General features: G+C 33.7%; 1 protein-coding gene across 3 annotated transcripts; it reads right to left on the bottom strand.

The window, feature by feature from the left end:
* Positions 1-2,515: 2,515 nt before the first annotated feature.
* Positions 2,516-7,952, bottom strand: LOC142611202 (interactor of constitutive active ROPs 2, chloroplastic). Of its 3 annotated transcripts, none has more exons than XM_075783251.1 (5): positions 7,479-7,952; positions 6,092-6,229; positions 4,846-5,026; positions 2,903-4,570; positions 2,516-2,818 (listed from the first exon to the last, which is right to left on the bottom strand). In XM_075783251.1, exons 2-4 carry the CDS (start codon positions 6,109-6,111, stop codon positions 2,918-2,920), a joined length of 1,854 nt encoding a protein of 617 aa, XP_075639366.1. In that variant the 5' UTR covers positions 6,112-6,229; positions 7,479-7,952; the 3' UTR covers positions 2,516-2,818; positions 2,903-2,917. The 3 variants fall into 3 exon arrangements, with proteins under 3 accessions (XP_075639366.1, XP_075639364.1, XP_075639365.1); XM_075783249.1 differs by having other exon boundaries at positions 2,903-4,573; positions 7,479-7,951; XM_075783250.1 differs by lacking the exon at positions 7,479-7,952 and adding an exon at positions 6,303-6,429 and having other exon boundaries at positions 2,903-4,573.
* Positions 7,953-12,888: the final 4,936 nt, after the last annotated feature.

Below are 12,888 nucleotides of genomic sequence, written 5' to 3' on the forward strand. Positions count from 1 at the left end.
TAGTACAGCGGATTTATGAATAATACCAAAAAATGTAGTGAAGCTAATAAATAGTAGCAAAAATAAGCTGAATAGTAAAATAAACTGACTTTTTAGTTTTTGCCAGATACATACTATGAAGAAATTCCAAAGGAGGCAAGAGTCTTGTACCTCACTTGTTACTTTATGGTATATTCAATGAAGATATATAGAATGTGTTTGGATTCAAATTATTTTTTCTGCATTTTGCGTTTTTTTTTTCGTTTCTGCTGCAAGAGGACAAAATTGTAGTGCATGCACTGTTCACGTATTTTTTCAGTAATTTTTTTATTAAGAATGGGTCTCGCAGTACTATTCACACATTTAAAAATTATTTTGCTACAGTGTTTTCAGTTTTCAATTTTCAGCAATAAGTTCTATCCAGATGGACCCATAGTGTTCAAATCTTCATCCCATTGTGAATATTGAATTATTTAAAAATAAATAAAAAAGCAAAAGGAGAGCCACTAGTCTTTAAACAATTTAAATAGGAAATTGAAGCAATTTATTTACAATTCCCATTTGGCATTACCATATGAAGTACAGTTTTAACTATAAAGTTTTAGTAGTAGAGTATGCAATATTTAGTTTTAATTGAAAATTTTGACCATGTTTTGAGTTTTTGACAAATTACAATGAATAGTACTTTAAAGTTGTGGATTTATAAAGTATGAAGTATGAACGATTAAGTCAAGTGTCTTGTACAATTGTACCTTAATGAGCATCTCTTGGTATTTTTAATTGGAACATTTTTAGGGTTTAAATCCCCGTCCATTTATAACTATTGAGTTAAAAATAAATAAAAGAAGTAGGCACAATTTAAAATCTCTTTTCAATGAGACTGATAGACCAAAAAAAAAAAAAGCATAGAGCAGTCAAATAATATAATGAAGAAATTGCTATATGCTAACTATAGTCATTCAATAAAATAAAAAATAAAAAATAATTGGTACAATAAAAATGCGTAGAAACTAGAAAGGGAGGGTGGCAACTCCTACACGGTCAGGATAACATAAAGGAAAATGAACAGCAATGTACACTCTGTTTGTTTTAATAATGATGTTTTCTAGAAAATGAGTCATTTTCTAAAAAGCATTTTTTATAAAACTATCTCATTTTCCAATGTTTGGTAGCAACTTTAAATAAGTTGAAAAACAACTTCTTAACTTCTCTTATTTAGCTTGCTGTGAGATAGAGTTGTTTTCCAAAAAAATTTAATGGAAAACAATCTCTAAAAATAAGCCATACTTTTTATATTGACCAAAGATTGTTTTCCTTTGACTTATATTTTTTTATGCTACCAAACATTGGAAAATAAGGAAAATTATCTTTACACAAGGTTTTCCATTGAACCAAACGGAGCGGTACTCACTAGTGCAAATCAAGGAGACTCGAATGTTTTACAAAATGTACTTTCCCTAAATGTTTCAAGAAATGACTCCTTACTTGAGGTTTGTATAAATGACATAGGTCAGTTACTGTCCTCTCACATTGCTACTTGACATAATGTTCTATTTTTTTTTTTTACAAAAAATTCATACCCAAACCATGAATGAAATAACACGCTCCTTAATGTTTGTGGACGAATGACACTGTCGTATGAGATTTGTATTTGTAAAGATGAGTTGAAATTTATAAAGAATAGAATATTTCATTAAAGAAGTCACAATGTGAGAAGACTGGAACTTATTTGATATATTTATAAAAATCTCAAGGAAAAAGTATCATTTCTCAAAACATTGGAATGTGTCCTCTCGTAAAATCTCAAAATATGATGATGTAACGTACCCTTCTTTTACTTACTCATCTATTTATTTTCAATCCCTCCATGACAAAGCATACACTTTGTTCCATAAGATTCCCCCCATCTCCAAAACATGCAATGATTCCTTGAAATCTTTGTTTCTTGTCTTTTTTTCTCATGGTTTTTCAGAATAGACAAGGGAAGAAGATATCTGTGGGATCCACACATGATAGAGGAAACATGTACATGATATATTCATGACATAATTGGAGGAAAGCTTACAAGGAAGGTTGAGTGTTAGTGTCAAGATGCAAATTGCTATAGTACATCCATGCACACAAATTGGTTTAAAAAAACACGTTCATGTGAAATGTGAAATTAGACAAAATGCATCTCAATTCAAGGCTTTGTGGGAGGACACCAAGGTTCAACACAGAGTACATCCATGCACACATTGGTTGCATGCTGTGAATTTGTACAGGATTTGCTATAGTTTCGGCTGAATAGTGGCAGTCATCAATGTAAAACTAAGTATAAAAAATTACAGGTAATCAAATTCTATTAAGATTTTTCTTCAGGTTGATTTAGGTTCACATGACAGATAGCTTCTTCAATCTTCTGAATTTGCCAAACAATTTTACCGGTCATATTTTCCACACTAGACTGATCTGTAAGGTGTAGCAACAATATGAAGGCAGAAATAATGGGATGGAAAATTTGTTTTTAGACAACGAAACTCATTGGCCCATGTTATACACCAAAAGGGTTCATATCATCTCTCAAATAACAAATAACATGGTTATGATTTCAGATCGCTAGTTCCATGTTCATACATAATCCCCCCTGATATAATGGCACAATGACCCACTGCTTCAAAACATAGGCAGAAAGATGTAAAAAAGGAAAAAGATAAAAATACATAATGCATCTACCAAATGAAATGGAACTATCAAAGTTCACCATTTCCACATTACTATACAGTCTGCGAGAACTTGTCTTTTTAATACATATTTCTCTACAACAATGAGATTCAGCCGTGTGCACCCACCAAAATACCTGTCAAGAATAAATTAAGAGTGACTTGTGTAAAACAGAATATAACATAAGCAGCAGAATAATTTGTTAGGAACAATACAGTACCTGCCAAAATTGCACCTACTTCTGGCCCTTCTTCCATAGCACCCCTATCTTCTTCAACATGTTCACATTTTTCTTCTTAGGAGAATCATCGTCCATATCTTCTGAATGAGGTGAATCCATAGGATTGTAATTGATGTCAAGAGAACCTGTTCTCTCCACAAATTTCCCATTGTTTCCGCTTGAAAGCATAGCAGCAGCTGCCTCAGCTGCCTTTCTCCACTGGTCAGACTGCACCTTTAACCTCCTCAACTCAGCCTCCATTTCTGAATTTGAAGCCTGTGCTGCATCCAACTGCTCAGTCACCCGTGCCGCTCTTCTGCTACTTTTGTCTGCTTCCTCTGTTAAAGAACCAAGTTTCATCAAAGCCTCTCGCTCTGCAGCCCTTGCTTCTTCTGCCAAAGCAAAACCCTCATCATTAACTTTACTTTTCTCCATGTCTCTTTTCTTGATTTCAATCTTGAGCATTTCATTTTCCTCCCCTATATTCTGCAACTGTGTCTCCTTGTCCAACACAGTTTCCTTCAAGTCTGCTAAATCAGCCTCCAACTTTTTCAGCTCTATTTCAAGGTCAGATTCTTTTTCATTCGATGTGTTTTTTCGAATCTTCAAGCTCAATCCCTTATTTTCCTCTGAGATACTCTGCAATTCATTTTCCTTGTCCATTAACTGAGCCCTCAACTCTTCGATATCAGCCTTGGATTTCTTTAATTCTGACTCCAACTCAACCTCTCTTTGGCTTGATTCTGATTTCATATGTTCAACTTGTTCATAAGCACTTCTAATCTGCAATGTGCTCTGAATATATTCTTCCTGGTACCTGATCTCAGCTGCATCTAAAGCAGCTCGCAATTGACCCACTTCAAATTTCACAAAACTAAGCTCAGATTTTAGCTGTTTTGTTCCCTCATTTTCTTCAGTTTCTTGAACAATTTTGTTGTCTGTAGGATCCGACAATTTTGTGCTGCTGCTGTTATCCAGATCTGCCTGAAATTTGCTCACAAGTCCCTCCAATGATTTCACTTGAGCTTTTGACTGCTCCAACTCCAACGACAAGTAATTGTGAGCCTCTGTGGCTTTGATACCATCTGACCGGAGCATCTCTGCAGTTTCGTTCGCTTCTTCCAATTGCCTTTGAGTTTTACTTATAACTTCTAGTGCCTGAGCTTCAGATTCTTTGCAATCATTCAGCTCGGTTTTCAACTTTTCAACCAGGGACAGGGTTTCAGAAAGTTCAATTCTCAAGCCCTCAATATTAGCTTGTGCTGACTCTGCCTTCTTAGCTTGGGTAGCTTCTGATTCAGCCACCATTTCCAGCTGAGCTTTGAGCTTCTGAATTTCATTCATGGCAGAAGCTAAGGCAGCTGAATCCATTGAGTATTGCCTCTGGACAGCCTCAAGTTCTGATTGCCATGCTCGATCACGATCTTGGGAGATTTTACGAAGCTCTAGAAGCCGGGCCTCTTCAGAAGCAGAAATCTCCTCCAGCTGCTGTTGGGATTCCTCAAGCTGTTCTGACAAGGCTAAGAGCTGCTTCTTGGCCTCTTCAGCCTCCTGTTGTGCTCTTCTCTTCAATAACTCAGATGAGTTCAGTTGTTCCTTTGCTTTTTTCAGATCCTCTTGGAGTTGAGCAAGCTGCGACTCCAATTCAGACACTCTGCTTGGACGCTTCTTCTGGAGCTCACAAAAACAAAGGGAGAGGATAGATATCAAGAAAAGACTTCAAAATAACTAAAACATTCAAAATTTGGTAAGCAAAGAAATGTTAAAAGAGAAAAAAAAAAGGGGGGGGGGGGTGAAGAGGGGGATTAAAGAACTCATATGATGCTTTTGTTATAGTTGTATATGATAAGCAGCATTCATGAAATTGCTAATGGCAGTATGGGTGTCTTTGGGTGAACTTTATTTAAAATAGCTGACTTCAGTTATGACTTATCATTAAATACCTCAGACATTGGACTTCGTGGTGTCTTGCGTTCAACGGTTTTAGGGCTTTTGTCTTTTGGCGTCTTACTGGCTGGATGCGGAGAGGAAACTGAATCAGATTCTGACCCTGGCGTCTTGAGTTGCCGGGCAGTCCGAGGTGTTGCCGGAGATTTCCTTTGTGGCACTTCTAAAGAGCCAGCCCTGCCCTCCAATTCAGTGGAGTGACAATCAGAATGGCAAAAAATGTATAAAGATGAACAAAAAATTGCATTTACAGAATCTGATGCAAAGCAATACTAAAAAATATATATCTGGTATCTTATAGTTTCAGCAATTGTAATTTAGCAGCCACTAATGTATTGGTAGGCATTAATATACATTTGTTCTGAATTGAATGCATAGGTGCACCATATTTTCAGGTTTTGCATTGGACAATTTATGAAATATAGCAAGTGGTCCACCTCTTGGATAGACTACCAACCATATCCAGAATCAGCTATCTGCTAATCTTACCAACCACCATGATATTGACAAGCTAAGAAACGTTCAGCATTTTGAGAGAATATTTTTCAGATACAGAAAAAGCGCTCAGATTGACTGCTTGAAATGGGATTATGAGGTTTAACAAAATAGAGAAGTTAGTTCTTTCAATTTGGCAGACAAAGATGCATATCATTTGATGCAAGTTGGCCAACAAAATTCTATTATGTATTTATACTTTGATGCATGTCTCATATAAAATGCGATTTGGACAAATTTCCAAAATATATGTGTTGAAAGTTAGTCTTACATTAAATCAAAGTTTAATTTTTTCAGATACTTTCAGAATCCGGTAGTACCACCCAAATGGAATAATAAAAATCCACTTTACATGACCAATACTTGAATCATAAAGCAAAAGATATCCAATCTGGTTAGATGAATCCACAGATTTAATTTTAAGTTTATTTTTCACACTTAGATCTTTCACCTTATGCATATCTCTATTATTTTTCCAAATTTTGAAAAAAGGCAGCTCAAAAATGTGAGTGAACTTAAAAAATAATGACAAAGAAAAGACTGCCCCCAAGTATGTAACCACTTGGTGGACTTTAATCTAATAGGACCTCAATTCTATTCCTGAAAAAGAGGAACTTAACTCCATAGGGTGAGGATTACACCTTTGAAATCTAAAAGATACTACAAATGAAAGCTACAAGCCACAAAATTCAATGAAGTAGATAAAATTATTCACAACACTGCATAAAACAAAACTGACAATCTCACCTTGCTTTTGGTGTCTGCATATCTTTTTTTTTTTTTTTATCTCCTTGAGTAAAAGTGGTATTAAAGCAAAAGGTGAATGACCTTTCCTTCAAAGCCCCCTGACCCACAACACCTTCCTTAGTTCAAAGAAATTCTTGGCTGAGAAAGAAACATGAAATGGAATATATACATGTACCCAAAAAAAAGCAATTGTTCATAAAAAGACAGCTACCTTATATCAGTATTAAGCACAAAGCCTAACAAACAAACGACACACAATCGCTTCGAAGAAACTCCACAGAAACAACCAGCACTACCACCAACCAAAGCCATAAGACAAAAAGAAAAATTAAAAAAAAAAAGTTGAAACATAAAGATCTTATTAAATATCATTATGCAAACAATCTTTCACACATTTTTTAAATCTTCATTCCAACTCTTCCTTTCATTTCACTCCAGTACTTAAATATTCTTTGCATTGTGGACCAAACATATCATTGAACGCCAGAATGGGCCGGCAAGAAATAAATTACAATAATAACCCATGAAAATCACGATGTCTTAATTGTAATTTATATTTGTGCTCTTTATGAAATCAAATCATACTGTGTTTCAACAATATTTGTGTGCGCATGTATATTCAACCACAAAAAGACAATATTGAAAATAGAAAAGCCAGAACAGGGAAAAAAATAAAAGCTTGGAAATATAAGAACAAAATAATTGGAGCTCTACAACTTTCGTTAATTCACAAAACCAGCCATATCTGTTTCTCAAAATTTTCTCTTTTTCTTTAAACAAATTTATAATAAAAAAAGGGTGAAAATAATCACATGAAGCTTGAAAATAAGAAAGACTTTCTGGGCTTTTCTAACTTTTTCAAAAAAAAATTATTGTTTATTTTGGTGTATGAAGCGCTTAGATCTAATCACAATCTGGGTCTAAAAATCACTGATCTGAAGCACATTATGACGTGAACAACAAAAACAGAGGAAGCAGAAACAGAGGCATGAGCTTAGCAAACAAACCAAAAATCACTCTTTTGAAATACCAAAGTACATAAAACTAAAAGTTTCAAACTTTCTTTGAAAACCCATCAAAAGCCAAAGCTCACAACATTGAAGACTTTCATCCCAACCACAAACATACATTATCATCCAAAGCAGAAGTTCCACACACACACACACACACACACACACACACACACAAAACAGTTTTTTTCTCCAAAATCACTCAAAAGGTTAAAGAAAAAAAAAACTCAGCTTCTAAGTTCTAAACAAAAAACCTCAAACACAAAAACTACTAACTTCGAAAATGAGAAGCAAAAACTAAACGAGTTTTTTTTTCTTCTTAATAAGGGACATTGTTGAACAACAAAACAGAGAAGAGAAATGGCGTTTGGTCTTACCAGAAGGCCTTTGAGTTTCTGAACTGGGAACCCTGAGAAGGAGGTAACTGAGCTTTTTTTTTTTTTTTTTTTTTGTATGATGGAGTAAACAGTAAAACAAAGAGTGAGACTGTGAGAGTGAGTTTCAAAAGCCCTAAAAAGGAAGGAAGGAAGGAAGAGAAGAGGTTTGTTTGTCTTGTTTTGATTTGGGTTCGTTTGTGTCGTTTACTTGTATTGTATTGTATGGCGTGGCGTGGGATTGGTATATAGGACCATAGGGTGGTAAATACTATAGGCTATAAGCTTTGTGTTTCAGCTCAGCTGTTTGTGTTTGTGAGAAGAGAAAGAGGGGTAGCTCAGTTCCCGAGTCTCTTTCGCTATCCACCTTTTTGTGTTTCTGTCAGTGTTGCTGCTACAGGCAACTACTAAAGCAAGGGAGCAAGTGAAAGCTACTGTGCATTTCTATGGACAGCATAGGTTTATTTGTTTACTTACTGTGAGCTCTTTCTACACGCGTATTTTCACTCTCCTCAAGGCCTCTCAGAAAATCACATGGCTGAGAGATGCTGGGTAGGGTACCCTGAGTAATAGGATTATGATCTACATCTACTGCTTTGGGAAAGGGCAAAACCCATTTGAGTTTGGGCATCCAATGTACTGTTTACCTATACTCCCACTTATTATTTTCATTTTTTATTATTTTTTAAGAAATGTTCACAACGTATTTATAATATTTTTTTAATAAATTATAAGTGTTTAGTTAATAATATTTTTATAATATTTTCACAACAAATTATAAATGGTTAATTGTAACAATAATAACTAGTAATAATTTGTCACTTAGAATTTATTGTAAAAATATTATGAAAATGTTGTGAACATATCATTTCTCTTTTTGCTATTGATGACTTGATGTTCGCATTTTACAATAATAGAATAAAAAATCTCTAGTTTTAAGTTCAATTTCATCATAATTTCAAAAAAGTTCTATTTTATAATTTCAAAATCTACTTTATTTATTTTATCATTTAATTTTATAATTTACTCAACATTTCAATTTCTATTTTTATATACAACTCATTCAAATAATATAAATATTTTTTTTATAATCTTTAAAATAATATAAACTAAACATCAAATAATATAAAAAATCATGTTTCTCTCTCTTCTCTTTCATTTCTTTTTTCTCTCTTCACTTTATCAATTAAAATAATAGTATTTTTTTATATATATAAGAACCAACTGTTCACAAGTTCTAAAAATTTTTAAGAACCCATACCTAAATGCAGCAACATTTTTGAAGTTTTGGATGTAAAATAGCAACCGGGGGTGTTTACACTTTACACCCAATTACTAATGCTCTAACTATGGTAAGTGAAATAGTAGTCAGGTTGGTCAATGGCATTTCCTTGCTTTGGTAGAGAAATTTACCAGCCTATGACTTCTTCAGGAAGAGCAGATGCAAACTCAAGCTACCATGAGGTTGAATTGTAATTCAGCAGTTGGAACTAAATTCTCAAGTACAGTATTGGTAGTTAGAATTGGGGAAGTTAGTATTTGCTCGTTTGATACAGAATACCATCAACCTTATTCAATCCAAGGCCAAGGTAATTTTATGGGCACTTACTAATCTTGTAACTTGTTATGATGCTTTGCATGTGGTTATAAAAAGTGATTATAAATATGTATAAATTTCATCTTAGCTACTATGACGGCTCATGATTATAAATATGTATAAGTTTCATCTTAGCTAAATCATTTTGTGCATGTTCTTCCTTGCTTTCAGCTTCTTTTAGTTGGCTTTATCGTGAGGCTAATATGACTACTCATGAATTAGCTACCTGGTCTAGGAATTAAGGTTGGTTTGGTTCTTTTTGTCTAGGTTGTTGCCCTCCCAATGTGTATAGTTAGGTAGAAAGAGAGGCTATCTCTATTTTATTTTATTTTTTTTGGGTGTAATAGGCTGTCTCTATTGTTTCCTTGTAATTTGCTTTTTGTTGAATAAAATTTTCAATTCATAAAAAAAAAAAGGTGTAAGACGAAGGGATCTAGGAAAAAAAATGTGTAAGATGAAGGGTGAAGTAATTTGTGGGGGAAAAAGTATGAAAGGTGAAGTTATGTTTCAATCCTTAATAATTATATAATAGTCAAAAACCTTGTAACTCAATTGATACGTCTCGAAGTTTCTAAGTAAGACGTGGAAAGTTCAAATCTCCCCCTTCACCAACTACTACAACATTAGAAAAAAAAAATTAAATATGTAATAATATAATTTATTAATAAAAAATAGAGATTTTTGAGGCATTTTTATCATTTTGGACACTTTATTAGATTTTTTATTGGAGAATGGAGGGTTATGTACTTATGTTCTCTTAACTAACTTCTTAAGGTTTAAAATGTTTTATGCTCCTTGAGAGCATAAAACATTTTCAACTCAAAGAGGGTGTTCTTCATGGTAAAAAAACAAAAAATTTGATTACAATTTGATCAAAATTTTCCATTGATTCAAATTACTAAAATGAGAAAAGAGAGAGAGAGAGAGAGAGAGAGGAGTTCTACGCTGAAACTAATGAGGCCTTAATCATAATTCCTTATGTTGTTTGGATTTAATGTGGAAGGAAAGCATGTAGTGAATCTTTCTTTTGTGAGATGTAAAATTCAATTTTGTCTCATATTGTTGGTCCTATAAGAATATCCAACCTTTTACGGAAAACATTATTTAATCTACTGTTTTTAAGTTAAAAGGTGAGGTTTTCCAAACTATTCTCTCTATTGTAAACTTAAATAGAGGGCTGGGAAAATTATTAGCATTGTGTCCATTGAGTTTTCAAAAGGCCATATTTTAGGCCTCTGGAAGTGTGGCGCGTTGATAGGAGTCCCGAACTTGGTCACACCTACGAGTTCAAGAGTTGCTAAGTTCGAGTTGTGCGCTTCACAAAAATGTTGTGCCATGATGCGGATAATCCTAATGTGCTCAGAGGTGCCCCACACTATCAATAGCGGGTTTAAGTGGGCTGGGTCAATGATCACACGCGTGAGACCCTTTTTTGTTCATAAAAATAAATAAATAAATAAAAAGACCATATGTTAGGAATGACAATTTCACCCTAACCCATTTTGCCTTTCCTTGATATGCTCACCTCAAAGAAGTAATGAGGCAAGGACAATGTAAAATCCCTGCCCCAACCATTTGGGAGGGTTGGTAAGAATTTTCGTTGACATGCTCTATTTATATTTACTATAATGCCATTATTTTTTTATGATTACAACATTTTCATTATAACCTAGAGGAATTTCTTTTTTAAGGATAAAAAAAGGGACTCGCAAGTGTGATTATTATCCCCTCCCCACTTAAACTTGATTTATGCATGGCATGAGATTGCTCACACAATAGTGGGGCTAACCATTACTTGAATCCACAACTCCAAACTTGGGGTGTGATGGGTCATAAGGGATGGGGCAGGGACAGAATGGGGTAATGTCATTACAAGGTAGGGGCAGAGCACTCATGATTTGACTTCATCTTGCCCAATTGTCATTTGTACTCATGGAACAGAGTACCAACAACATGTTGATATCAAGTTGTTCAAATGTTAAAGATCAATGTGTGTCAAACCAATTTAAGAAGTGCATTACGTCCAAAGTTATAAGACTTGATCGAAACTTGATTAATCAAGATGAAAGATTCAACAATTGCTTGTTTGACATTCAATCACTCAAGATATGGATTTCAATAGTTAATCAATTGAGAATTGTAGACATAATGACATGTTTTAATCTTGAAGTCGATGGATTTGTTTCTAAACCCTACTTAAGTATACGCATAAAAGGATTTGTATTCTCAACTTCTAACCTATGCGGCAGTGGGAGAGACATATACTGAGATCAAATCAAAGAGAGCATTGTAGGATCTCGTAGTATGGATTATAGATATTCTTTAGGTTTTATATCCATACTTGTGATCAAAGAGCTTGAAACAACATCCTAAATCTTTGAGGAGATGTCAATTCAACAAAACTTGGATAAGTCATTTATGATGGGGTCCATGTATAAGAAGTTAGAAAGTTCTGAAGTACTATCGCACACTCTTGGTGCGATGGTCACTTTACAAGTATAAGTGTCTGTGAGGTGTAGGGCAAGGACCGGGATTCAAGTCTCCAAGAAGGAGCTTCACACACATATACACTTAAATTAGGCTAGAGTAAAATTCTATCTTATATAAAAATAAAGTAAAAAAGTTCTGAAGTAACTATGGAACACAAGAAGTAAGTTCATTTACTGGGATTGTAAAGTTTAGATAATAAAGGTGTTTTTTCTTGATTGTATACTCATTCTTTCCAAAGTACATTACCTTATTTAACGTGTCACCAAGTTTTTTCTTTTGAAACGTTTTCCATCAATTTTCCAATTTGTCACCATATCGTTTTTTATTTGTTTATTGATTTTACTGTTTACTTCACGGATTTGATGGCTTTTTATATATATATATATATATATATATATATATATATATATATATATATATATATATATTTTTTTTTTTTAAGAACGGATTTGATGACTTTTTTTATAAGAACAAAAATGATCACACCATTTATGACGGGGCCATGTATAAGAAGTTTGAAAGTTCTGAAGCAACTTAGTTTCATTGGTTAAATCACTAAATTTGGGTTCACATAATTGGTTTAATAGGTAATAAGTTATTCATAGATCCTCTGCATAATACATATTGGGGGTCAAAATCGGTGTTCTCAAATTAGATTAAAGATATTGGAGAGCTAAAGCCAATACTAAATCATTGGTTAGGTACAATGATGCAGAGAGTGCTTTCAGGATCTATTGGTAGAAGTTAGCGTTACAGTGTTAATTAGCATATGGAAACTCTTGCCTGTAACGTTGCTCAATATGATGTTTTCCTTGTTATATTTATTGGGTCATGTTAACGGATGCTTTTAAACTAATTGTTAATAAACTAAATTAAGAAATTTTTAACATCACTTTCATGAGAAATATAAATAGTTATCATAAAAATAAATTTGATTTATTATTTTCCAATAAAATGTTTCTAAATCAATGCCTTAAGGGCATTGATTAACATTGGAAAATAACTGAAAACCGTAACACAATGAAACCCAAAAATATTAACTTAAGGTTTCCTTGTTCAAATTTGGTACAATTAATGGATCAATCAAGCATCTTTTGGGTTTAGCCACACATTAGCTGTTAAGGCACAAGTTTACATGCACAAAGGGGTATTCTTAATGGTTTTCCTCTGGTTTCTTTAGGATTTTTGACTAATTTCAAGACTGTTAAATAGGATCACAAATTTGTAGATCCCAATTTTGTAGGACCCCAAGTTTTATTTGGAAAATCTCTCCATTTGACTCATGGCTAATGACTAATGGTAGTCAATGCAAGTAGTATATAGTCC

Source organism: Castanea sativa, chromosome 9, assembly GCF_040712315.1.
Source record: "Castanea sativa cultivar Marrone di Chiusa Pesio chromosome 9, ASM4071231v1".
Classification (NCBI taxonomy): domain Eukaryota; kingdom Viridiplantae; phylum Streptophyta; class Magnoliopsida; order Fagales; family Fagaceae; genus Castanea; species Castanea sativa.